This window comes from Dipodomys merriami, unplaced genomic scaffold, assembly GCF_024711535.1.
Source record: "Dipodomys merriami isolate MVZ:Mamm:240054 unplaced genomic scaffold, mDipMer1.0.p SCAF_2626, whole genome shotgun sequence".
NCBI lineage: Eukaryota > Metazoa > Chordata > Mammalia > Rodentia > Heteromyidae > Dipodomys > Dipodomys merriami.
Window position 1 is genome coordinate 1,906 of NW_027204078.1, and position 27,890 is coordinate 29,795.

The 27,890-nt window shown below is 51.3% G+C and overlaps 1 protein-coding gene across 1 annotated transcript; it reads left to right on the forward strand.

Moving 5' to 3' along the window:
* On the forward strand, positions 1 to 27,237 carry LOC138837126 (Na(+)/dicarboxylate cotransporter 3-like). Its single transcript, XM_070035901.1, has 10 exons — positions 1 to 86; positions 2,399 to 2,581; positions 6,949 to 7,074; positions 8,711 to 8,806; positions 9,418 to 9,522; positions 12,645 to 12,742; positions 15,260 to 15,372; positions 20,447 to 20,608; positions 23,223 to 23,360; positions 25,955 to 27,237. Exons 1-10 carry the CDS (start codon positions 46 to 48, stop codon positions 26,129 to 26,131), a joined length of 1,239 nt encoding a protein of 412 aa, XP_069892002.1. The 5' UTR covers positions 1 to 45; the 3' UTR covers positions 26,132 to 27,237.
* Positions 27,238 to 27,890: the final 653 nt, after the last annotated feature.

A 27,890-nucleotide genomic window follows, 5' to 3' on the forward strand; every position in this document is an offset into this window, starting at 1 on the left:
TCATCCTCTCTCCTCCTAGCTGCTGTGCGAAGAAACGGACTCCACATGGTGCCCATGGAGATGCAGTTTCTTGCCAGCACAGAAGGGTAAGTGTCCCGGGACATTCCGAAGGGAGCCAGGGCCTGATCCAAGGGAACTTTGGGCAAGAACCAGACACTACAGCCAGCCCTGCCCAAGTGACCCAATGTCCATGTTCCCACTGGGGACCCCTGTAGCTTAGGCATAGCCATCAGTGACCTCCATTAAAAAGGAAGCTGTTGGGCCAGGAGGGTGGCTCAGTGGTAGTGCGCTTGCCTTGCATGCATGAGGCCCTGGGTTCGATTCCTCAGCACCACATAAGCAGAAAAAGCTGGAAGTGGCGCTGTGGCTCAAGTGGTAGAGGGCTAACCTTGAGCTGAAGAGCTGAGGGACAGCACTCAGGCCCAGAGTTCAGGCCCCGGGACCAGCAGGAAAAAAAAAAAAGCAGCTGTTAGCCAGATGTGGTAGCACACACCTGCAGTCTTGAGAGGCAAAGGTAGGAGGATAGAGTGCCAGGCCAGGTTAGTCTGGTACTTAAAAAGCCGAACAGGCTAGGATGATGTAAGCTGGATAGGCTAGGGTAGGGTAGGGTAGGTGGAGAGAAGAAAGGATAGGATGGAATAGGATAGAAATTGGCCGTGATGGGAAGGACAGTTGCACATTCCTCTCTGAGGGTCTCCAGGGGCCAAGGGTCCTGGTGCTCTTCCCTTGAAGGCAGGGAGCAAGGACAGCGGGAGAGCACAGGTTGCCTGGGAGTCACCAAAGTGGGGGGAAAAGAAGAGGCTCAAAGGCCCACACTGCCCTGCAGCCCAGTAACAGCCCTTCCCCTCGACATCATGACCTGACATCCGCACAGGGACGTCACATTCAGCCTGCGGGTCCTCACTGCAGCACAGGGTCAAGGTCAGGGTCATCGGGTTCAGTCACTCCACCTGCCTTCTGATTATATGTATGTATCCAAAACCTGGCAGAGCCACAGTTCCCCTGCCAGGAGGACAGAGGCATGACACAGAGCCCCTCCTTTGAAGCCTGAGTTCCCATGAGGTCCGGCTGCCAGAGTGCGCACAGATGGGAGCACTTGTTTCTAAGCCAGGTTCCCTGGACTTGACTGGATGAAGCAGCCGGAAACAATGGGTTGCTGGAGGCAGAGCTGAGCATCTACCAATGAGCCCATATCAGTCCCTAGGGATGCACTCAGGGAGGCCTTGCCTCCCGTTCCAGTGGGCTTAGTCAAGCCCTGGCCTCTAGGAGCTTGTAGAAACAAATTCATGAGTAAAAGGGCCAGTGTGGCAGGCGGTTAATGAATGTACAGGAGAACAAAGTGGGAGGTGGCTAGAGAGGCGGATGGGGGGAGGGCGGGGGGGGGCAGAGCCTCACTGTGGTGTGCGGAGCCCACCCTAGTGGGCTGAACTCGGTTATAAACTTAGTTTAACTTAGTTTAGTTTTGTTCTAGTCTTTTTTTTGGGGGGGGGGGTCCAGTCGTGGGGCCTGAACTCTGGGCCTGGGCGCTGTCCCTCAGCTCTTCAGCTCAAGGCTAGCGCTCTACCATTTGAGCCACAGCACCACTTCTGGCTTTTTTCTTTTTGCTTATGTAGTGCTGAGGAATCGAACCCAGGGCCTCATGCATACAAGGCAAGCGCTCTACCACTGAGCCACCTTCCCAGCCCTATTCTAGTCTTTTTGAATACTTGTATATTCATGACACATGGCTTTTTCTGTTCGTTTCTTTTTCTTTTCTCTCTCTTCTCTCCTTGCTCCTCCCTCCTCTCTCCGGGTTTGTGTGCCAGTATTGGAGCTTGAACTCAGGGTCTCACACTCTCCATTGGCTTTTTCACTCAAGGCTGGCACTCTACCGTGTGAGCCATGCTTCTACTTCTGTCTTTTTGCTAGTTAGAGATAAGAGTCTCACAGACTTTCCTGCTCAGGCTGGCTTCAAACCACAATCCTCAGATCTCAGCCTCTTGAGTAGCTAGGATTACAGGCATGAACCAGTGCTCAAGGAGACACCAACACTTTTAAATAAAAGTCCAAGTAGTATTGCACCTGTTGGGCACTGAGCTTCTGTAGGAAACAGCCATCCAGGTCACCATGCTAACAGCATTGAGAGCGAGGATTGTGTTTGGATGGATGTTTTATTGTTTTTTATTTAAATGACATTTAATGCTGTGGTGAGCAGCCTGCATCCACACTGGAAACCCTTGTCTCATCCATTCTTTAGGAAAAATTCTTAGCATTGATATCTGAGTAGAGGGTATCCATACCTGCATCTGCTTTGCCTCAGGAAAGGCCCCTTGGCTCCTCAGCCCCCCGAGCAGCAAGCAGAATAGCCTACAACAGGCCAGGGACTCTGAACACCTTCCCTTGATGTCATTGAAAGCAGGGGTCATGCAGAAGAGGCTGAGGCCCAGCTGGATCTACCTGCTGACCCCGTGGAGGAGGAGGAATACCGCAAAAATGTCTGGAAAGGCTTCCTCATCTCCATCCCCTACTCAGCCAGCATTGGGGGCACCGCCACCCTCACCGGCACAGCCCCCAACCTCATCCTGCTTGGCCAGCTCAAGAGGTAAACTAGAGTGTCTTTGTGCCTCAACCAGAGGTGGGCTCCTCCTCCTCCTCCTCCTCCTCCTCTTCCTCCTGTTCCTGCTCCTGCTCCTGCTCCTCCTCTTCCTCCTCCTCCTCCTCCTCCTCCTCCTCCTCCTCCTCCTCCTCCTCCTCCTCCTCCTCCTCCTCCTCCTCCTTCTCCTCCTCTTCCTCCATTCATTCCCCACCCAGGGAATGTGGAACACTCACCCATGAGTGCTATTTCCTGCTATCCTAATAGGGGAGAGACAGTGAACAAAAAAGCCCTGATAGCTGAGAGGGTCCCAGTGACAAGAGTGGACCATAATAGGCCAGTTGGGTCATGGGTCCTCTATTTGCTAAGGTGACATTGGAGCAGATGGCTGGAGATGAGAGCAGGCGCTATGTGAGCACCGGCAGCAGAGCATTTCACACAGAGAGGATCAGCAGGAAAAGAGAACAGATACGGCAGCCTGTGGGTGTAGTGGTGGACACCTGCAGTGGTAGCTACTTAGTAGGCTGAGACAGGAGTAGTCCTTGAACCCACGAGTTGGAGGACAACCTGAGGGACATAGTGAGATGCTCTCTACAATGTGAAGAAGGAAGAAAGAGAGGAAAGGAGGGAAGAAGGGAGAAAGTGGAGAGGAAGGAAGGGAGGGAGGGACGGAGGGGAAAAGGCAAGGGAGGCTGGCATGCCTGTGCAAAGCAGAGGTGAGAAGGGGGAAGTTTAAAAGCATAGCACTGTCTGAGAACTCCAGCTTTCCTTCGGCTTAGATGGGAAGGCATGGTGTGCCAGAGCAGAGGAGGGCCTGACACTGTAAAAAAGCAAAGCCTGGCCGGGCGCTGGTGGCTCAGGCCTGTAATCCTAGCTACTCAGGAAGCTGAGATCTGAGGATGGAGGTTCAAAGCCAGACCGGGCAGGAAAGCCCATGAGACTCTTATCTCCAATAAACACTCAGAAAACCAGAAGTAGTGCTCTGACTCAAGAGGTAGAGCACTGGCCTTCAGCTGAAGAGCTCAGGGACAGCGCCCAGGCCCAGAGTTTAAGTCCCATGAACAACAAAAACAAAACAAAACAACAACAACAACAAAACCCTGCTGGATGGGGCAAGAGAAGTAGTGCGTTCTTTGAGATCTGAGTCTGCCCGTGCTGTGGCTGACAATAGAAGAAAATTCTCCACTCACAACCTTGTTCTACCATCCTGGCCTCTAGTTTCTAAGAAATCAAAGGAAGAATAAAGATCCAGTCCTCCAAGATTCTGTGTCTGTGATCTTCAGATTCCAGGATTCTGAGAAGCCGTGTTTCTAATGCCCTTTTCCCCTCTCCACCTCCAGCTATGGCAGTGGAGATGTAGCATATGTTTATTAGATTTGCATAAGTGCAAATATAAGCATTTGTACATAAGCACTCGTATTCAGTATGGTTCCAAATGTTGGCATTCAAGCAGAGTCAAACCTACAAGCCCAATGGAGGGAAAGTGGCCTTGGTTCCCTGTGCTAGACTCATGAGTTACTTCCCCTCACCAAGCATGGTGATCCATGCCTATAATCCCAGCACTTAGCAGGTTGAGGCAGGAGCATCATGAATTCAAGGCCCGCCTAGGTTACATAGTAACACCCTATCTCAAAAGGAAAAAAAAAGTTATTTTCCAGGACTTTTTCATAGCCCTACCTGTGTTTGGTCTGGTGAATTACCACTACATTCTAGAACTCTAAACTCTTTCCTTTTAGTAGTTGGTGGAAAACTAAACTAAACAAAACAGGGCATGTTAGAATTACAAGGGAAGGGGGCTGGGCCTTGCCTAGATTCTCATTGAGGCTGTGAGCCAGGACCCAGTTGCACACGCTGCCAGCCAGGGTGAACACACAGAGTTTTGCAACAAACCTCGGCATCTTTTGATCTCTATCCTTTGAAGGAGACCTGGCTGAACCTCATGGCTTTGGTTGGTAGTTGAACAACCAGAAGCCAATATTGTCCTCTTCTAGTATGGGAGAAGCTGAGCTCAGCCCTTTCTTCCCTGTAGTGTACTGCTGGCAGGGTGGCTGAGCATTGGTGCTGGGATCTGTAGGAGCCCAGCCCCTGATCTGGACAGGAAGCCAAGGACTGTGGCGTGCAGGGCCGGGAACTGAGTTTGGAGTGGGGGGCAGCTGCTGTGGTGGTTTTTACATGGGAACAAGGCTTGCCTTGAGTTTGAAAAAAGTGAGGAGAAAGCATTGGAGCTATGGAAAGACAAGCTTAGAAGTTTTGTTCTTGGTTTTCATTTATTTCTGTCCCAGTCCTGAGGCTTGAACTGATGACCGGGGTGCTGTCCCTGACCTTTTGTGCTCAAGGCTAGCACTGTGCCACTTGAGACACACTCCACTTCTGGCTTTTTAAAATGGTTAATTAGAGATAAGAATCTCATGGGTTTTCCTGCTCAGGCTGGCTTCGAACCGTGATCCTCAGATTTCAGCCTCCTGAGCAGCCAAGATTCTAGATGTGAGCCACTGGTGCCTAGAATTTTTGTTGCAAACTGGCTGCAACGTTCGATGGCATAGCCTGAGGCCTTTGGGATGGAAAGGGGGCTTTCCATCTAGGCTGCATGATTCTGCACCTCCAATCAGGGGCTGTGGGAGCCTGGGCACAGACACAGCTGCCCTGGAGGTCCATTTTATTCGTTCCATCTGATTATAAAATGACACAGGCACATTATGAAACACTTCAATCCAACTGATATCAGACTTCCTTCTAGTCTTTTATATCACCATATATTTAATGATGTCTATACATAGTTAATATTATTGTAATTTTTTTGCCAGTCCTGGTGCTTGAACTCAGGGCCTGGGCACTGTCCCTGAGCTGTTTTTGCTCAAGGTTAGTACTCTATCACTTGAGCCACAGTGCCACTTGAGCCACAGTGCCTCTTCTGGCTCTTTCTGTGTATGTGGTACTGAGAAATGGAGCCCAGGGCTTCATGCATGCTAGGCAAGGACTCTACCACTTAGCCCCATTCCTAACCCTATTTAATATTATTGACAACATACAATTGCTACAGTTTTATGGCCTGATTTTAATCATTAAAATTTTACAGGAAACATACATTTTAATGGATAAATTATCTTATTTGGAGTATTACACTTTGTATTAACTTATGACATTTTGATTTTTCTTTTCTTTTTCAAGATTTTTTTTTTTTTTTTTTGCTTATGTGGTGCTGAGGAATCGAACCCAGGGCCTCATGCATGCAAGGCAAGCACTCTGCCACTGAGCCACCTTCCCAGCCCATTTTTCTTTTCTGTTTATGACAGAGTCTCACTGTGTAGTCCAGGCTAACCTCAAATTCTGGATCCTCCTCCCCAGCCTCCTGAGTGCTGGCATTACAGGCCCATGCCACCATGCCCAGTTTATGATTGTTTTCATTTTATTACTATTTTGCTGTTATGAATTGTATGACTGGCCACATATCCACTACAATTTGAAATTTCCCTTTAATCACATAAGCATAGTTACTCACTTCAGAAAATCTCTACCTCATTATTTATTAGTATTTTGCATATTACTAGGCATTAACTCCATACTTTTGTTTCTTCATTTAGAAATGCCTGACAGTGAGTTTGTTTCTATCTGCTTTTTTTTTACTTTTTAAAATTCTATCTACTTTTGTCATATCATCTTGTAACATTTTTTTCTTTCTTTCCAATCTGCCACATATCTTCTAGATTTTTAAAAGATATATTTTAGCAGCAGAGTTCCTGCATAAAGAGGTACACACATTTATAAGGATCTGTGCATTTTGCCAACTTCCTCTCCAGAACACATGGCTGGGGTGAAGAGGCAACAGGCATCCCCAGCATGGGTGTGTCTGCCCTCAGTCCTCTCAGGTTTGATGACATCTATCTACCAACAAACAGAGGATGAGCACTAGCAGAAAGATCTGAGGACACCGCTGCTTGCCGTAGCCTCTGCCTAGGCTCTGTGAGGACAGAAGAGGAGGGCAGAGGTTGGACCGCACTGAGTGTTTTCTTTGGCTAAAAACATTCCCGAAGAACATTTAACCAAATGACCAGCATGTAAACATCATGTCATGCCAAACGAAGCCCAGGTCTGACTCGGCTGGACGTCCTCTTGCTCAGTCACCACAGTGCCAATGACAGCCGAGCCCTGCAGTTGGTTCACCATACTTTGACCTACCTGCTTCACTGGCCTGCAGGACACAGGCAGCGCCAGTCAGAACCTAGAGTTCCACCGAAGAGGCAGTGCTTCCTGTGTCTGGAGCAGAGGAACAGGCTGTTCCCATGCCTCCCAGGGCCCTCCCACACCCCTCTGGACCCTGTGGGCCTTGGGTAGGGCTGTGGGCCCAGCAGGTTCCCCTCACCCCTGTTCTTCTGCAGCTTCTTTCCTCAGTGTGATGTGGTCAACTTCGGCTCCTGGTTCATTTTCGCCTTCCCGCTCATGGTGCTGTTCCTGCTAGTGGGCTGGCTCTGGATCACCTTCCTGTATGTGGGGATTCGCTTAAGGTATTTCATGTCACCTTCCTGGGGAAGCTGCAGGGAGACAGCCCCAAGCTTCCCAGCACCCTGGACCACCACCTGCTCTTGGCTCCCTGTGGGTAGTGAAAATATTAAGGAAATCTGAAACCTGGTAAATGGACAGCATGAGTAAGCATTGCTATTCTTTATATTAGAAAACATTACTTATTCCTCAATATGCAATGTCAGTATTTTCCTGATTTGTCTTTTTTGTTATTGTTGAACTCTGGGCCTGGATGCTGTCCTTAAGCTCTTCAGCTCAAGGCAAGCGTTCTACCACTCGAGCCACAGTGCCACTTCTGGTTTTCTCATGGTTAATTGGAGCCTGCCTGGGCCTGCCCCTCAATCTTCAGATCTCAGCCTCCTGAGTAGCTAGTATTACAGGTGTGAGCCACCAGGACCCAACTTATTTGTTTTTTTATTGGATTTTTTTGGGGGGGTCAGTTGTAGGGCTTGAACTCTGGGCTTGGGCACTGTCCCTGGGCTCTTCAGCTCAAGGCAAGTGTGCTACCGCTTGAGCCACAGCGCCACTTCTGGTTTTCTAGTGGTTTATTGGAGATAAGAATCTCACGGGCTTTTCTGCCCAGGCTGGCTTTGAACCGTGATTTTCAGATCTCAGCCTCCTGAGTAGCTAGGATTACAGGTGTGAGCCACTGGCGCTCGGCTTTTGATTGGATTTATTGTGCTTTTTCCTATGCAGAATTCTTTTTAGAATTTTTGAGTTTAGCACTATTCAGAAGTTTCAATTACAGTTTAGAAAACATTTCCAGACAGTTATACAAACAGTCCTGTGTTTTCTTGTAGTATATATATTACATTTAAATCTTTTCACTACCTGGGATTCTCTTGGAGTTGGGGTACAGTAGGAAGTTGGGTGGAACTTTGTTCTGGTCACAGGTGTCTACCCTTCCTGCCTGTTAGTAATCCTAACACCATTTACTGGAACATGCAACTTCAATGTTCATGAAGTCTCGTTTCTCTGTGTTTGGTTGCTTATTCTTTTTGATGTCTAAGAGACTGGTGCTTAATCTTAATTACCCCTCTGTTTTCTTCTAACATCTCTACAGTTTTTAGCTCTTATCTTCAGATCTTTGATTCATTTTAAGTTCTGTCTACAGGAGGAGGATGGAGTCCAAAGTCCTCCTTTTTGCCCATGGATGTCCAGGTTGCCGAATGCCATATGAGAGAGGACCCCTTCCCATTATATGATCTTGGTACTCATGTCAAATGGGTCACTCAGCCCCCTCCAGTGCTCTGTGTGTCCAACGGCATTACTAAATGGCCTGTTTAGCTACACCAATCTGAGATGCCAACTTTTTCATCAGCAAAACTCCCCATTTGTGAGGCAGTTGAGTTTCTAGGCTTTCCATTTTGTTCCACTGGTTTCATCTGCTTATTTGCGGGCTGTTCCACCCATAAGCCTGGGTGTCATAATGACTTACAATTCACTTTTTAAAGGTCAGCTGTGCTCTAGATGGGGGCCACACTTTTAGGAATGGACGACAAATGGCAGGGAGTCCAAGTGGCCACTGGGGAGTGGTTAGTGGGGATAGGCAGTGGGCGAGAAGGTCACCATGCTTGCCACCCGCAGTCACCATTCCTAAATGCTGTCTTTCTGTTTCAGGGGCTGGAGGAAGAAGAAATCGGAGCTACAAACTCATGCAGAAGACAAGGCCAGAGCTGTGATTCAGGAAGAATTCCAGAACTTGGGGCCTACCAAGTACGTGGCTGTCTGGTGGGGGAGGTGGGGAGGGAATGGGGAGAGGATGTGTTCGATTGCCAGGGGGATTGTCAGGGAGCTACTTCAGCCTTGTCCTGGCTGTGTCCCATCCCTGGGGAAGCATTAGGACCACCGCCTGGGGAGGGAGGGTGGCAGTTTCCCAGCACAGAGCAGCGGCCCTGCCCTGGTGCTGGGGTGGTCACCAGGAAGGCCACAAAGCTCTGGGTGAGAATCTGCTCCCTCCCCACCTAGGCACCTTTCCCAGAATCCTGCTGGCACCGTCTCTGCCTCCTAGGGCTTTGATTAATGTGCACCTCCCACTGGGTGAGATAGCTAGGTTTCAGCTAGCCTCTCATGGCCCATCTGCCAGCACTTCCCTTCTGGCTTTGGGCAGGGTGCTAACTTGCTCTGGGACCCTCTCCCTCCCCAGTCTGTGAAGGGGGTTTAGTGGGGGGGGGTTCTGTCTTTTTACCCCTCTCTCCATGTCTGTCTGTCCCTTACCCTGGGACTCCTTTGAGAATGAATGACCTGCTGTCTATTCTCAGAGACCAGGGTGGGCAGTGCTGCCTGCCTGAGACCATGTTTGTCAAACCCACCCGCTCCTGATATAGGTTTGCAGAGCAGGCCGTGTTTATCCTGTTCTGTGCATTCGCCGTCCTCCTCTTCTCCCGGGATCCGAAGTTCATCCCTGGCTGGGCCAGCTTCTTCACCCCTGGGTGAGATTCTGGGGACCTCTGGGATGGAGCTCTGCAGGAAGGGGTCTAGGGTGGGCCTGTGGAGCTGGAGGGATGGCGCAGCTGGGAGCCCTAGGCTGGCTTTTACCTCGCCCCATGTCACCATGTCACCATGTCATTCTGGTTTCATTGCCCTCTGAGAGTTGTTGAGGTTTGCATAGCACATAAGGTTTGCGAAGTGGCAGGAGCTCTGCCTTGGGAATCAGATAGAACTGGATCTGATTCTAGCTCTGTCCCATAACAGCTGCCCAACTGTGGACAATGCTTTTTCCTTCCATCTCTTCCTCTACTCACCCTCCTCCCCTGCCTCCCTTCCTCTGGGAGGACTGTGATGTGGAGTCACATTGGGTGACAGGGACACAGACAGAAGTGGAAACATTTAATTGCATGCTGTGAAGAAGAAGCAAACCATTTACATTATAAAATATTGAGGTAGGGCATTGACACTGGAAAGTTCTAGAAAGAACCAGAAGTCAGAAAAGGCAGAGGTAAAGGCAGTGAGTGGAGTTACTCTGAGAATATCTTCTGCAGCCTGAGGCAGGAAGAGACTGAGCAAGTCTGGAGGACAGAAGGAAGTCCTGTGGCCTGGCAAGCTGGAAGGACAGGTGGTGGAAGGAGGGAGGGGCCTTCCCACAAGGTCTTTATTCTTTTATCTGAGGCCTGGGAACCTGGGAATGGCAATCACTTTACCTCTCCAAGCCTCCGTTTCCTCATCTGTAAAATAGTATGAATACTTATGCAATGACATTGAAATACAACTTGCTTTTTAAAGGCAAGGTTTTATCTGCAGCATTAGTCACAGCCCTGTAGGGAATACAGACCTGTAGGGAATGAGTTGATTCCTCACTATGAAATGCTCGTATTGCATAGTCTCTATTAAGTACTTACAGAAGAAATAAAGTGTCAAGTGTAATCCTAACTACTCAGGAAGCTAAGATCTAGAGGCTCATAGCTGAAAGCTAACCCAGGTAGAAACATGAATAAGACTCGGTCTCCAAAATAACCAAGAAAAAGCTGGGCTAGAAGTATGGATCAAATGGTAGAACACCAACGATGAACAAGCGAAGATGAGCAAGCGAGAGATCCGAACAAGCGAAGTTCAAACCTCAGTAATGGAAAATAAAAGGAATGAGGTTGGAAATAGCAGGCTGTCCATGATTATATTATACTACTCTTGTCCCATGCACACACGTGTGTGTGTGTGTGTGTGTGTGTGTGTATAAACATGCATGTGCATATTGAGCCTGATCTCCAGGAGCCCAACAGCACAGAGAAAAGACAGTTATTTCTACTTTTTCAGTTTAACATCATTTGAATTTTTGGTGAGTGTGCATAACCTTGGCTATTAGAAAATTTAAAAAGCAGATTACAAATAATATAATTAGTGTGATCACATTTCTGTTAAGAAATCTTGTACCTCAGCAGGGTTTCTTTTACCTAACTGTCATGTGTTTTATAGAAGTATAACTACAGGCAATAAGCACACCATCTCAAAGGTGCTGTAAGTTCCCACAGATACATAGTCCTGACCATGGCATGGTCAAAATATTGAATCGTTCCTGGATGGGCATTGTTTTGAGAGGAGCCACAGTATTGGGATTTGAACTTAGGGCCTCCTGATTGCTAGGCAGGTGCTTTACCTCCTGAACCATCACCCCGGCCCTTTCATTTTGCTATAATTGTTTTTTTAGGTAGGTAGGTTGTTGTTGTTTTGTTCTTGGCAAGCCGCAATTGGTAATTCGACCTCTGCCTCTGGTTGAGCTGGGATCACAGGCATACATCACCACACCCAGCTAAAAGGAACTAAACAGTCATATTAAAAAGAGAAAGGAGCCAGGTGCCAGTGGCTCACGCCTGTAATCCTAGCTATGCAGGAGGCTGAGATCTGAGGATCATGATTCAAAGCCCCCAAAAGAAAGTTTGTGAGATAAGTATAGCCATATTAAAAGTAAGGTTAGATAAGAATCTCCAAAAAATGACCCAAAAGCCAGAAGTGGAGGTGTATCTCAAGTGGTAGAACCCTAGCCTTGAACAAAAAAAAGCTCAGGGACAGCAACAAGGCCCTGAGTTTAAGCCCCAGGACACACACACACACACACACACACACACACACACACACACACACACACACACACACACACACACACACACACACACACACACACACACACACACACACACACACACACACACACACACACTCAGGGACAGCAACAAGGCCCTGAGTTCAAGCCCCAGGACACACACACACACACACACACACACACACACACACACACACGAAATCCCTACTTTGTATCACTCTGTGGATGAAAACACACACACACACACACACACACACACACACACGAAATCCCTACTTTGTATCACTCTGTGGATGAAAACCTCCCTGCACAGAATCTGTGGGACAATCTGATTCTTTCCCAAGGATTGTTCCTGGGAGAGTAATTGAATCACAGAGTCTTCACATGGAAAATTTTGAATTGGGGCACCAGCTGCCCTCCTGAGGGGAACTCCATTCTCCCAGTACCAGTGTGTGACCCCATATGCCACGCTTGTCTCTCTCACCAAAGCTGCTTTGACAGCCTGTTGGCAGCTGAGCGGAGCAGCACTGGTGTTCTGCTTTGCATTTTCCTGCTGGAGGGAGGCAGGGCAGCCTTTCCAGCTCTTCTTCCCAAACCTGCAGCCAAAGGAGCTTTGTGAGCAATAGACTCTGGCCCTCATTGAACTCAGAGCCAGAAAACCACAGTTCCATCTCAAGTATTGGCTGGACCAGCACATTTGGGACACGGAACAGAAGTCTAAGTGAGGGAGGCTGGGAGGACTTCATGGACCCCGATGCCCCATGGGTTTCAGATTCCTCCATTTGCTCCAGGCCTCCTCCAAGGTCCTTGGCCTAGCACAGGCTCAGCAGCAGCATCAAACACGTCGGGACGGAGCTCCATGGTGGGTCCAGTGCAGGCCAGTGGCTGGCAGCCCAGCCTCCCACTGTGCCCTTCCCAGTGGGCATAATTCCCTGGCACAAAGTTTCCTTGGCAAACCTGCCAGATGGTGCATGGCCTGCTGAGAGCCAGGGCCTCATGTTTGGGGCTTTGTTGTTGTAGGTTCATTTCCGACGCAGTCACCGGCGTGACCATTGTCATCATCTTATTCTTCTTCCCGTCCCAGAGGCCTTCGCTCAAGTGGTGGTTTGACTTCAAAGGTATGGTGGCCGCAGAGGGTCTTGGAGAGAACTGGGATGTGGGATGTGGGAGTCTGCAGTCTTGAGAGGCCTGGCCGTGCCAACCACGTGGCCTGCTTGTCCCCTGAGCTAAGTTGTGACCTCCTCCAGGGACTTCAGGCTGCCTGAGGCGACAATCTAAGGCAGGTGTGAGCAGCAACTGTTCCCAGGTCAGATCCAGCAACTGTTTTTGTACAACCCAGGAGCGCTGAATGGTTTTTACATTTTCAAATAGCTGGGGGAAAAAAGGAAAGAAATCCAAAGACACATAGCTCCCAACACATAATTGTTATGTGAACTTCAGGTTTCAGTACCCATGAATAGTTATGCGTTTTCTCAAGGAATGTGTGGGAACTGTCTTCAGTTATGTAAGTACGTAGACAATGGCCTCTGTTCTTGCCTCTTAGCCCACAAAGCCCCACAGACTTCAGTGTGTGGCCCTTACACAAGCCCTGGCGACCCCCTGGCCCAGCGTGGGAACTGCAGTTCTACTGCCAAGGGGCCTGGCAGCAAATCCCCATGCTGGGTTTATAGGGAAGCGCAAGTGCTGGGGTCCCAGGGGTCCCAGGCCTCAAAGGCAGTTCTTAAAAGCCACCGTGCACCTGAAGGCCACCTTCAGGTTGCACTGAGGACCCCACAGGCTCCCAGCAGAGGCTCCCTGGAAGGTGGGGCAGGCCCCACCCCCAGGTCCAGGCTACACTGGCCTTTGCCTGAGACAGTCAGGAGCTCTGGGTAAAGAAGCTGGAAACAGATCATAATCTATCAACTTTCTATTGATTAAATAAAACATTATAGAAAATTCAGCAGGTGAGGCTTGAGAATCCAGAAGGAGGCAGGGGTTCCTAAAGCTACTGCAGTACAGCTGGGAGCCAGGAGGGGGAGCAGGATTCCAGGAGGAGGACAGGGTGGAGGGGCAGGAGGGCAGGCAGGGTACCAGGAGTGGGGATCCAGGTCCCACAAGGGGGAGCTGGATCCCAGGAGACCTCTGCAGGCTGGGGGCCTCTACAGTGGCATGGCCCACTCTTGTCTCTGTCCTACTTCCAGATGATTTCCCCTCCCCCATGTTCCCTGCTGAGCCCTCCCCCTCCCCATCACCTTCTCATCTCCAGAGAGGCCATGGCTTCTTGGCTTTGTCTCTGGATCTCTTCATTTTAGTGCCTGGTTTTGCCTATCTCCTTCCTTGTCGTGTTTTCATGGCTTTGCCATATCTGATCCCTTCCGCAGGCACTTGCCGCTAGTGCCTCCTGCACAGCTTCCTCGGGCCTGCTCCTCACTGCCCCAGCCCGCCCAGCCCAGTGCCTCCCTCTGTACACCCACCTCACCTGCACCTTTAGCTGCCCCATTGTCTCTGTCCCCCACGCTGTGGCTGAGAGGGGACACCTGTGGTCCAGCATGTCCTCACGAGTAGATCTTCCCTAGAGGGAGGTCTTGGCCCCATGGGACCCTGGTGCCCATCCCTATCTCTGTCCCCTATGGGGACTGGATGTCCAGTGCATCAATGGGGGCTGTGGAGGAGGGACATGACCTAAATGACCACTACCCCAGCTGTGTTGCCAGTTTGCCAGGTGACCTCCTGCAACTGCAGGAGATCCTCTGGGCCTCTCCAAGGGAGGGTTCCCAGAGGCGCCTCCTGCCCCTGCTGTGAGAGATCTTAGAGACCAGGGACCACCCACACGGATGCCCACCGAGCTAGCACTGATGCACAGCAGACGCAGGGTGGCAACTGTCTCAGTCCTGCGGCCAGGCAGGACAAGCAGAGGCCACAGAAAGCAGGCAGATGTTACTCTCTTTCCTCGATGGCCAGTCCGTGGACATGAAAGTTGAACGTGAAAGTTGAAACCAGGCCTGTGCCTGCCCCAGCCCGGGGTCCTAAGCCCCCATGTCTGATCTGGCTGCTGCCCTGTGTAGATCAAACTTTATAGGAAGACTGCGTGCTGGGTCCCTGTTTTATTTTGTCTGTTGACACGAAACTGTGATGGAGCGCGCGTGCGCACACACACACATACACACACACACACACACACACACACAGAGAGCAAATGGCAATCCCAGATCACCCCCTCTCCTGCCAGGCAGGAGTTTTGTGACCGCTTTGTGCTTGCCATCCAGGCTGCACACTGCCTCACTGCAGAAATCAAAGCAAGGGCATAATTTCATGGGTCAGAGGACCCTTCCTTTCTACTTTTCCAAATTTCCTTCCTCCTGCCCCCAGAACAAAGAGATATAAAGAGAAGACTCTTGTAAATGAAGAAAAAATAGACCAAGGCACAAAGGCTGTTGAAAGATATAAGCAAAGTCCTGCCTGTGGAAAAGTCCTGGTTCTGGAATATTCTCAAGCTATAGGAGCGCTGAATATTCTCATTCTAAACAGTAGACACCCCATCATGACACTTGGGGCCTTCCCTTGAAGTGGCACCTGCAGATGCAGAGCACAACCAGCCCAGCAGGTGCAGGGCCGCTGTGCCTGCACCCTGGACAGTGGCCCCTCTTTCTGCCCAGCTCCCATCACTGAGACGGAGCCCCTACTGAGCTGGAAGAAGGCCCAAGAGACCGTGCCCTGGAACATCATTCTCCTGCTGGGAGGAGGCTTCGCTATGGCCAAAGGCTGTGAGGTAAGAGCTGGGTGCAGGTTTCAGGCCAGCTTAGTCACACTGGTAGTCACACTGGGACAGTCATAATTCCTAGCTGGTGGGCCTGCCCTCGGCACCTGACGCTGGAGAGATGGGGAGGAATGAAGTCTGATCCAGTCCCTCAGAAGCTGGAGGTGGTCTCAGCATGAACACCAGGGCTGACACTGATCAACGGCCTATAAGCCCAGGGGAGTAGCTGGTTCTTGCCTCTTACCAAGCACCCGTCACCATACTTCCCATATTGTAATTCCAGGAAAACCCCCACCAAACCTGAGAGTTAGACACCGCCATTATTATCCCCACTCTATAGGTAAAGAAGCCAGACACAGAGAGGTAGAGTCAGCTGCTGAAGACCACACAGCTGTGGGGGTCAGGACTCAAATCCAGCAAGTCTGACTCTAGAGCCAGTCAGTGTTCCTGACTCTTGTGGCATGAGTGTTAGATAAACCTAGTTACAGACATTGTTTAATGCTGTTATTAATGTTATTCCGGAGGCCCCTGTGAGCCCTGGGGCCAGGGCTGGGACAGCGTGAGAGAAATGAGTGCCCCAGTGCAGGTGAGGGGTGGCTGGCTCCCAGAGACAGCCAGGCCTCAGGTCCCAACGTGTGCATAATGCACCATTGCATTCACATAATGCACCACTGCATTTTACCTGGAGCTTCCCAGGCTCCAGGCCCTGCCTGAAACACTGAGCAGGTATCGGCCCAGTTTCCACTCACCAACTCTGCTGTGGCAGGCACTGTGGCTGCCCCCATACACCATACAGCTGAGGAAACCAACTCAAGGCTGAGAGCTTGCCTCTGCAGGTGGGTGATAGAGCTGGGGCTCAAGGTCAGCATGCATAGGGGCATGGGGCTGCACCACCAGGGTGCTGGAAACCTCAGTCAGCGAAGGAAACCGGAAGCCCCTCCCATATGGTGTTCCCCTTGGAGCTGTTTTCAGTTTCAGCCTTAGATACCGTGACCATGCACAGCACTGTTCACAGCGTGTGCTGGCCAGCAGCTGGACTGGGGTGCACACCTGAACTCGAATCTGGGCGCTGCCATTCCCTGCTGGGGCACTTAGGCAGGCTCTTTAGCCTCTCTGGGCTCTAGTTTTCCCATGGGTTAATTGCAGATCAAAGTTCTTACTCAGTATCCCCAAGTGTGACAGGCACCTGCTTCCTCCCGCCCTCATCCACAGGACAGACTCCCAGATGGCTGCCAGCAGGAGTCACGGCCTGGGGAAGAGGAGGAGCGTAGAGGGGGAGGGGCTCTGTGAGGCAGACCACACCCCACCAAGTACCACTGAGAGCCGAGCAGGCCCTTGAGAATTATACGGTTGATCAGAGACAGCCAGGCCTTACATCCCCTCGTCCAGGGCACATCTGCACACTCAGGCTGTCCCCCCCCCCCCGGGGGAAGCTGTGACCATGGCCAAGGCCGCTCTGGGGTCTGAGGTTACTGATTGTGATCCCGGGCAAGGAGGCCCCAACGCTCCACTAACGGGAGTGCAGATGGCGCAGTAAGGTTCTTTGTAAAATATACTTTATCTTGTTCATTAAAGGCCCATGTCCAGGGGCTGGGAAGGTGGCTCAGTGGTAGAGTGCTTGCCTGGCATGCATGAGGCCCTGAGTATGATTCCTCAGCACCACATAAGCAGAAAAAGCTGGAAGTTGTGCTGTGGTTCAAGTGGTAGAGTGCTAGCCTTGAGCTGAAGAGCTGAGGGACAGCACCCAGGCCCAGAGTTCAGGCCACAACTGACAAAACAAAACAAAACAAAACAAAAAACATGTACAATGGTATAGAACTCAAAAAACAAAAGGACAAATGAACACAAGGGGTTTTGTTTGGTTTTGTCTCCATGCTAGGAATTACAAGACCCAGAGAGATTAAGTGACTCTTGTAGGTAGCACAGGTTATCGGTAGCAGAGCTGGGATTGGAACTTGGATCTGTCTGACTTTTCTTGCACTGGGGAGGACTTTCTGGAGGAAGTGACAAGTTTTCCAGGCCTTGAAGAGGCCATGCAATGGAATCTGAGGAAACATCTTCCACCTCTGTGTGATCTTTATCAGCTTAGTGAACTTCTCTGTGCCTCGTTTCCCTCATCTGTAAAATGGGAGTCATAAGGCTGTGTGATGATGAGTCTGTGAGTCAGTGTGTATGTAGAATTCGGAACATAGCCCGTTGCTTGGAGAGTGGATGTTGGAAAGAGGAACAGTTAGAATTTAGGATGACAGGGAGGTATGCAGCCTGAGCAGCTGGTCAGGTGCAGTGTGATCGGCCACAGTGGCTAGCCCAGCCGGGCCCTGAGGCAGGCGTCTGGAGAAAGAGATGACCCTGTGTCCTAAGGGGGTCAGATGGCAGAAGGTTGAGGAGACAGTGCTCCCGGGGCTGGGCTGTGGGAGCGCTGTGCATGCTGGGAGCCAGTCTGGCTCTTGGCCTGGCCCTGGGCTGGGGTTTCCTATTGGCAGGGCCTTTGTCTGGTAGCTGCCTCTGGCCCCAGCCTCAGCTGCTGCCGGCCATTCCCAGGCAGCAAGGCCCAGGCTAGGAGCCACTGCTCCTGCTTCCTGGCCCCTGAGCAGGGTCCTGGCAGAGCCTTTGCCGCTCCAGCTGAGGCTGGGATGTGAGGCTCTCCCTTCAGGATGGAAGCAGGTCCTAGTGCTTGCTAGATCTTGGGCCCCTCGCTATCCTTTCTGTGGTAGCCTCTTGCAAAACCATGTGCTCACAAATCTGCACATTCCAGCTCAAGAACCCAGGATGTACTGGGCCAGGCACAAGGCTGCACGTAGCTCAGCCCCTCCAACCCACCTTGCACTGATAATGACCTTTCCCTACTTCCTTATGTTCCTTCAGTCCATTGGCCCCTTGTTGCTCTGCAGCCAAACACACTCATTTGAACCCCAGGACCTTTACACCTGCCTTTCTTTGTTGGATATTCTCCCAGCAATCTCTGAAGGTGTAAAGGAAACAGAGATTCTGATTCCTAAGGGGATGAGAAGGGGCAGATGGAGCCCCTTTGGTATCTCCAACTGAGCCCCTGAAACTGGAGGCTTTCCTGTCTTCTGAAATTGTCAAGAGTTCCCTCCAGTGAGCAGGCCAAGCTAAGACCCTGAGCAGCCACTGTGACATCAGCAGGAGGCTGGTCACTTGGGAACCAAGCTGGAGCAGCTCATGGCTGCTCACCCCGAGTCTCCACTGCCCTCTCTTGCCAGCCTCTCTTAATTGCCTACACTACCAACGCTGTGGTCTGAGATGGGGTGGGAAAAGCCCACAGCCCTGGGATTTTCCTTGCAGTATCTCTCTGAGCCAGGAGAGGGGGCTGTGACAAGTCCTCAGGGAATTCCTGCAGCCCCTTAAATTTATAAAAGGAAACTAGAGTGAAATGTTTTAAGCATTTCTAACTTGCCCATTGAAAGTAACTTTTAAGCCAAGTTGTAAGGCAAATGCTTTCTTTCTTTCTTTCTCTTTCTTTCTTTCTCTCTCTCTCTTTTTCTTTCTTTCTTTCTTTCTTTCTTTCTTTCTTTCTTTCTTTCTTTCTTTCTTTCTTTCTTTCTTTCTTTCTTTCTTTCTTTCTTTCTTGTTAGTTCTGGGGCTTGAACTCAGGGCCTGAGCACATTCCCTAAGCTTCTTTTTGCTCAAGGCTACCACTCTACCATTTGATCCACAGCACCACTTCCAGCTTTTTTCTGTTTATGTGGTGCTAAGGGATCGAACTTAGGGCTTCGTGCATGCTAGGCAAGCACTCTACCACTAACTCACATTCCCAGCTGCAGAATTAGGCAGAATCTGTATGTGTAGTCTAAAATCCACAATGAAATCAAGTTGTGAATAAGCAGTCAATTCTCTACTAACTATGAAGAAAACCTATGAAGTTTTGTTGACAGACAATGCCCATTGGATCAGGGACACTGGATTGACACAAGGACTAAGGCAGACTACTACCATTTCACTAATTCCACTCTGCGGGGACTGGTTCCTAACCGACAGCTCTGTCAGTGTTGTTCAGCAAAACGCTCAGCTGCCTCATTGCTGAGTGCCACCAGGGGGCAGCATTGTGGCTGAGTCCAGGCTTTTCGCTGCCTGTTGATGAATGCATAGTTTTGGTAGCAAAATCAGGGAGTGAAGTAGTGTGATTTCTGGAGAAGCCAGCGGAGTGAGCGCCCCCGTGATTCTACAGCACTGGAGAGAGTGGGGTCTGGACACTGTGCCCTGCTCTGGAGGACGGTGGTCACTCTGGGCGTCACTCTTGGGCAAGAGAAGTTCCAGACCAATGAGTGGGAGCAGTGTGGAGTTTTGCAGGCACATGTGGGCTATGTTTGCTTTGGGGACAGGAGCAAGTCACAGCAGGTCATGAAAGCAGATGCCTGGGCCCACAAAACCTCTCATGTCAATATTATGTTATTATCAATCATGACAAGGGTTCTTATGATTAAATATGAAGGGTGCTGTCCCTGAGCCTCTTTGTGTTCAAGGCTAGTGCTCTACCACTTGGGCCACAGTGTCACTTCCAAGTATAAATACCTTTATTACTGCTATAGTGACTGTTGCATTTGATAAATACCGGGCTCTTGTTTTTTGTCTTATTTTTGTCAGCAGTGGGGTTTGAACTGAGAACCTTGCACTTGCTTTGCTTTCTTGCTCTTGGCTGGGGATCTACCACTGGATCCCTGCCTCCAGCCCAGCTTTTCTGCTGGTTATTTTGGAGGTGAAGTCTCATAGACTTCTTCACTGGGCTGGCTTCAAATTACAATCCTCTAGATCTCAGCCTCTTGAGTAGCTAGGATTGCAGGTGTGAGCCACTGACTATTTGGTGTACTACTACTTCATAGTCCTCCTCACAGGAATGAAGGGATTTCCTGTAAAGGGTCCGACCCCCCTCTCCCACTGAATTGTAATTCACGGGCTATGGAACCGAGTGGAGGTGGACTTTCTACCTCTAACCAGATCCATGCTCGGGAGTCTGCACCTGGAGTGGGGAGCACAGAGTGGGGCTGGAGCGGCCACGGGGCTGCTGGCTGGATCTCCCCACCTGGGGAGGGTAGCTGAGTGGGAGTAAAGGCCCCCCTGCCCGCAGGAGTCGGGGCTGTCGGCGTGGATCGGAGGGCAGCTGCACCCGCTGGAGCACGTGCCCCCCACGCTGGCCGTCCTGCTCATCACCGTCGTCATCTCCTTCTTCACCGAGTTCGCCAGCAACACGGCTACCATCATCATCTTCCTGCCCATCCTGGCAGAGCTGGTGAGGGTTCTTCTGGGGCTGGGGGAGGGGTGGTTCCCCCTAGTCAGGGTCGAGGTCACAATCTCCCCTCTGTGCTGAGCTTCCTCTGGGGCCTCGGCTGCCCTTGCTCCTTTCTAAAATGCATGCCGCAGAGCCATGGTGTGTTTCTTCCAGCCTAGCTTGCTTCTCCTGCAAGAAATGCATACACAAAGCAAATACTATTCAAGGGCCACAGATTGCCTCACTGGGGACACTGGACCCAGGGCTACCAAGAGATTTCTAAGACGACAGATGTTTCATGTTGGGGTGAAGCGGAAGTCTCAGTCGACATAGCTGCACGAGAGCATGGGGTGCCAGGCAGGCTGACCCTGGCTTGGGGGATCTGGGCACCGTGTGGGAAGGGGGGGTCTGTCCTGTGCACTTAGGGTGCCCGATAGCACCTCTAGCTTCTTACCCTCCTCCTGAGGCCAGTAGCTCTCTCTAAATCATGGGATCACAAATAACTCCAGATGTTGCCAAGTGCCTCCTGGGGCATGAATCACACCGGGTTACTTTCTGTTCTACAAATCACCAGCCATAGATGAGCTGAGGAGTTAGGATGATTTATCCAGTATTGCCCCCCCTCCCCAAACCCACCATTTACTAGGTGGAAGCTAGAAATCCTTGAGCACAAGAAGACAGAGACAGCCAAGCATTCCCCATATGAAGTCAGCCAAGCTCTGGCACCAGCACCAGACGAGGAGAGCACAGCATCACTACAATCCATCCCACAGGGAAACCAAGGTGCAGTCCTGTAGAAAGAGGAAGCATCCAGAACTGTATGCAAAGAGCAATAAGTCACTATAGCATAAATTAAAATCAACAACAACAACTATGGGGCTCTGGCTGACACTGGGAGCTCATACCTGGCATTCAGGAGGCTAAGATCTGAGCATATTGGAACCAGAGGATTATGAGACTTAAGAACTATGCTGGAAGCTGGGCACTGGTGGCTCATGCCTGTCATCCTAGCTACTCAGAAGGCTGAGATCTGAGGATCTCGATTCAAAGCCAGCCCGGGTAGCAAAGTCCATGAGACTCTTATCTTGAATAAACCACTCAGAAAACCAGAAGTTGTGCTATGGCTCAAGTGATAGAGCACTAGCCTTGAGCTGAGTAGCTGAGGGACAGCACCCAGGCCCAGAGTTCAGGCCCCATGACCAACAAAAACAAAACAAAACAAAACAAAAAACTATCTTGGGCATAAAAATCCATAAGCCCAGCAAAAATGCCCATGAGACTCCTATCTCCAATTAACCAACAAGAAGCTAGAAGCGGAGCTCTGGCTTAAGCGGTAGAGTCCTAGCCTTGGGTAGAAAAAGCCAAGCAAGAGTGTGAGGCCCTGAATTCAAGCCCTAGAACCAGCACACACACTCATACTCACTCACACACCTTTCGATTTAACTACCTGATGATCCAGAGCTGATTAAATTAAAGCAGTGTTGGAGTCTGGGTGGCTCCAGGCCTTGGCAGCTGTTTTATGTGTGGATCTGCAGCCCAGGTCATGCTGCATCCATAGGTGATGCACTGCAGGTCTTTCTCACCATAAATCTCCATTGCGAAGGGTGAGTTGGTTAGGAGTTGCCCCCTGGACCTTTTGGTATTCACAGGCTGCTCCATCACCTGTCCCTTGCCTCCTGGGCATGCTTGATTCCAGCTAGAGCAACAGATAGCAAATGATGCTAGATTTAACCCCACCCCACCCAGGTAGTTCCAGCTATAGGGCCCTTCTCACCAGATCCTCTTCAGGCTCAGAGACAGGGTGTGATGAGGTGGTAAGGAGAAGACAGAGGAGCCCAGAGCCCCACCAGCTCTATAAAAGACAACTATTTCTAGAAAAGACTCATGAAGACATATTCTCTTAGGTTTTGCTTCTCATCATAATCAAAATGTTGACACTGGAGATGGCTTCAGTGTTTGAAGAGAACAATTCCTATGCATTACGTTGCAGGAATTCCCTGGGAGCTCAAATGCCCTGTCTGGAGTAAAATGCCTGAGTGGTAATCAGCACGACTTGTGGGTGAACTGTGTCACCGGAGTGGCCCAGTGCCCATGGCCAGCCCGCACTGGACCCACGGTTGTAGAACCTGGGCAGTACCAGACAGATTACACACCTGGCATTGCCGCAAACCCACCAGGCCCCAACAAAAGCTGCTCATGTGGTTTGGCCCAGAGCCCTCATGCTAGAACCCTAGTCCATGGCCTGGGTCGCCGGAGCAACAACAGCATTGCCTGGGAACTGGCAGGTCCTGCATGCACCTGCCAGACCAGTTCCTCTGGGCGTCTAGGTTTTCTACCCTGCTCATGTGAAGAGAAAAGTTCTAGATAACTCTCCCCATCCGCTCCCTGATAAAACCACGGTGTCACTGACCTTGGAAATGCCTCTCCGTCTCCTCCCTCTCCTGCTTATCTCTCCACCTGTGCATCTGAACTTTGGGCCATGTGTCTGTCTCTTTAACTCTCCCTGTGTGTCTCTGTTGTCATCTATCATTCTGCTCATCTCTAAGTCTTTGTCACTCTCTACTACCAATCCCTCTTGCTGTGATCACTCTCTGCCTGCCTGCCTGCCTGCCTGCCTGCATGTCTCCCGGCCTAGGCCATCCGCCTGCGAGTGCACCCGCTGTACCTGATGATCCCGGGCACAGTCGGTTGCTCCTACGCCTTCATGCTGCCCGTCTCCACTCCCCCCAACTCCATCGCCTTCGCCTCGGGACACCTGCTGGTCAAAGACATGGTGAGTGTGGGCATTTCTAGCCATGGCCTGCAAGGGGGGGGTGCACCAGGCAAGTACACCCCCCCCCACCTGACCCCAAACTCTGTGATGGCTTTCAGGCTTAGACAGGCTTGGGAAATGCTACCTGTTCCAGAACTTCCCCAGGAACAAAAACCCAGCCCTCTCTGGACACTGTTGTTCCCCCTGCTTGTTTGGCCCCTGCCTCTGGCCCAGAATCTTTTAGAAGGGCAGCAAATACACTGGGACTTAGGAGTGGGCTCCCAGGCCTGGCCCGCTGGCAAGGAGGACAGTCAGAAGCCAAGGATTGTGTCAGTGGGGGCCTGGTGCGGGGTTTTAGCACACCTCAGCCATTGACAGTCTGTTCCCTCTCCCCAAATGCAGCTCCCTGCCAAACTGAGTCCTCCCTCCTCCTGCGGCCTCTTCCCTCTCCCCTGCTTTGCTAGGCATGAGACCCCAGTAAGATAATGGAGAAAGAAGAGAGCTAGAGCAAGAGTGTCAGAGAGATGGCCCAGCAGCAGAGCCCTCCCTGGCTCATCCAGGCTCATCCGTGTGTGGGTTCGCAGGCTGCATTCTACATTCCAGCCTCTGGGGGCAGCAGTGAGAAGACCAGAGGCCTCCCACGCTGGGGGTGCTGTTGTGAGTGGAGGCAGTATTCAAGTCAGCACAGTTTAAAAGTGATGTGAATTTCATTATTGCTGAGGGTAAGAAAAGAAATTATACACAGGGTGAGGGGGTGGGCAGGAGCAGCCTCTCTGAGAAGGGGATCCCTGAGCTGAGTCCTAATCCTGACAAGTACTGGAGGGAAAGGCAGTGCCAGCAGCAGGCCCAGAAGTGGGGAAGGGTCAGGAGGCTGTCAGGGCTGGTGTGGAGCCTACGGGGTGCATGTGGGGTGGGACAGTGCAGAATGCAGAGGTGAGGCAGTGTTTGGACCCAGTGGGGGACCTCACAGAGACTTTACGCCCTCTTTACAGGGTGTCTCTGGCTCCAGTTCGGCATGTTCTGGGGGCATGGAGGTTGGGGTACAGACACCAAGAAGCTGTTGAGGGGATGTTGTTGAGCAAGGACAGCTGCTAACCAGCACGGATTTGTAGAGCAGAGTCAGATAGGCATGGAAAGACTCCAGTGGTGGGATTGCGAGGTGCAGAGGGGTTCCGTGAGGCCCCCCAAGCAGCCTGTCTGTGGCTCCTGGCAAGACTTGCTCCCAGGAGTTATTATTTAGTTGCTAATTAAAGTCCTGTGAGACCAGAAGCCTGGCTCCAGTGTGAAAACAAGTACAAAGTAGGGAGAATTGTGGAATTGGATCCTGCCTGGGGGGGAGCCTGGAGGGGTACTGAGCCCCTGAGTACTTGTTGGCCATGGGGAAGGCAGAGGAAGGCCAAAGGGACTCGCTTCCCACACACCCACAGTGGGGAGCAGTGAGCGCGGGGTCAGAACTCAGGATTTTCAGGCCTAAGTGGTCTGAGCCATTCGAGGGCTGTGGGACAGGCAAATGGCCAAATGCTTTCCAGATAGTTAAAGAGAAATTCACAACAGACAAACGCAGCCTTACCTGGGCCTGTGCATGTGGGAGTGTGTGTGTGCATGTGCACGCGTGTGGATGAATGAGCACGTGCACACGTGTGGATGCATGAGCACATGCACTGTGTGGATGGATGAGCACATGCACGCGTGTGGATGCATGAGCACACGCACGTGTGTGGATGCATGAGCACATGCATGCAGGTTACATGTCTGCATGTGGGAGTGTGTGCAGGTGCACATGTGTGGATGACGAGCACATGTATGCAGGTTACATGTCTGCATGTGGGAGTGTGTGTGCATGTGCACGTGTGTGGATGACGAGCACATGCATGCAGGTTACATGCCAGCATGTGGAAGTGTGTGTGTATGTGCATGTGTGTGGATGGATGAGCACATGCACGTGTGTGGATAAGCACATGCACGCAGGTTACATGTCTGTGCATGTGGGAGTGTGTGTGCATGTGCACGTGTGTGGATGGATGAGCATATGTACACAGGTTACATGTCTGCATGTGGAAGTGTGTGCATGTGCACGTGTGTGGATGACGAGCACATGTATGCAGGTTATATGTCTGTGCATGTGGAACTGTGTTGTGCATGTACATGTGTGTGAATGGATGAGCACATGTACGCAGGTTACATGTCTGTGTATGTGGGAGTGTGTGTGCATGTGCATGTGTCTGGATGGATGAGCACATGTATGCAGGTTACATGTCTGTGCATGTGGCAGGCACTGGATAAGGGTATGAATGATCAAATTGGACGTTCACATGCTGGGACCTAGGTAAGCCAGCTTCCCTGGGCCTCAGTTTCCTCTTTTGTGAGCAGGGACTCAGGGGAAGCTTCCTGAGTGTTCAGTAGTGTGTGATGGCACCTGCGGTTGTGGGGGTCCAAACCATGCAGTGTGTGGGGACACAGTGGCTCTCCGACGCCCAGCCTCAGGTGGTATATGATGGAAGGCCCCACCCCTTCTCCCCCGGCAGTGCTGTCTGTCAATAGCATCTTCCTTCCCTGAGCAACCAGGGTTTCCCATCTTTGTAGGAGACCCCTCCCTCAGTCCTGGCTCGTTGCAGGTGCGGACAGGCCTCCTGATGAATCTGATGGGCGTTCTGCTGCTCAGCCTGGCCATAAACACCTGGGCACAGAGCATCTTCCAGCTGGGCACCTTCCCGGACTGGGTCCACACCCACGAGGCTAACATCACAGCACCGCCCCCCACCCTAGCCAATGACACCGTTCGGACACTCTGAATGCACCCGGGGGCCCCCTTGGGCCTGGCCCTCCCAGAGGGCCATCGCCATCCCTTGCTGCCTGGACCACACACGATGATCAAGCCATTCTTTTCTGGAATCGGATGTGCAGCAGGCCAGGCTGACCTGCAGGGGTCCACCCAGGCCCACAGGCTCCTCACCTGTACACCTTCTCTCTCATGCAGTCTGAGGCTCGATTATCTCCCAGCTCTGCTGCCTGAGACACAGGCTCTGCCTTTACGAGCTAGTCTGTGGTTAGGATGTAGGAGCGCAGCTCAGCCACCCTGATCAAACCTGCATTTGGGATGGGAGGCTGTCGGTCCCCAAGGCCCAGCTCTTTCTGACCCACTGATCCCTTTAGGTCTCCAGAGAGGCCGTCTTGTCTCTAAGACAAGCTGCAGAGGCTCTGCAGCTGCAAAGCTGTGGCCCAGACACTGAGCTGCTCACCACCCAGGTGGCTTTTGTTCTCCTGTTTGGCCGTGGCCCCCGTGGGTCCCCACGAGACAGGAGGTGTGCAGAGCCTCCTTAGTCTCTCGGGGCTCCCAGGCACAGCAGGGTCAAAGAGGGTGCAGTGTCTTCTCTCTGATTCAATTTAGAATCATGTCAATAATAATTCTGGCATCTAGCTACGCCTGGGTTCCAGCCACTGGCAGGTGACCCATGTTCCCCTCCAGCCAGGACCCCTTGGCATGAGGCCTTAGGGGCTTCTGCTGGTCTCTACCTTTCCACCTGAGCCCCAGGGGTAAATGTGCTTAATTAGCCAAGGGCAGAGGGAGCAGGCGGGAGGGGTGTAAGAGGGGTGGCTGGCACCAGCCAGGGGCTGAGCCTCACATTTCCCCTCCCCACCTTGGGGAAGGCACAGGTGATTCAGTGTTTCCCTAAGAGTAGCAGAGGAAGGAGGGCGGAACCCCTGAGCTGAAGGTCAAGCTCTGCCACAGGCCCTACATTAATCCCACCAGTCAGTATTAAATCCCACAGTCAATGATATCCGCAGGGGGACGGTGATGTCCTCAAATAGAAAAGCCACAGACGGGGCAATGTCTGGTCATGATTTCAAACACTTCTGATCAAAACTGTTATAAAATAAAGAATGTTGATCAACACCAGAGTGGAGAATTGTTGCCTTTCTGAACTAAAGAGAGTTTCAAAGTCCCAAATCCCTGGTAAAGGCTCCTGCCTTTACCTCTCTACTGCCTCAGGGCCTTTGCACGTGCTCTTCTCGGTACCTAAAACTCTGCTCCTAATACCAGGCCTGGCTGTCGCCATCACTTTATTCAGGTTCCAGCTCAGATGTCACCTCCAGGGAGAGGCTTCCCTGACCATCTCGTCTAAAATGTAACCCCCACTACTCTTCACCCTCAGTTTTCCTTCTTAGTACATTGGACACTGAATCACGCATTTCCTTGTTTATTAGTTTCTCTCCCACCACATAAACTTAGAAAAGCACAAGCTTTGTTTGGCTCCAGCAGCGGGGCACATTACCCGCACAGTGACCTGGGATCTGTGCCAGTCTTTTTCACGTGTGAGTGTTTAGCACTCACTGAATGCTCGCCCACATGCAACTTCACATAGCGGCCGGGTGGCCGTGGGCAGGTGGACGCCTCCATCACAGGACTGAGTCACAGCTCTGGGGAAGAAGAAATGAAACTGGATAATGTAGGGAGTGACTCAGAGGCCAGGGTGGCCGAAGGACGTCTCTGAGGCGGCGGCGTGGGACTGGGATCTGAGGGGGTCTGCTGCGCTCCCGACACTGGGGGGG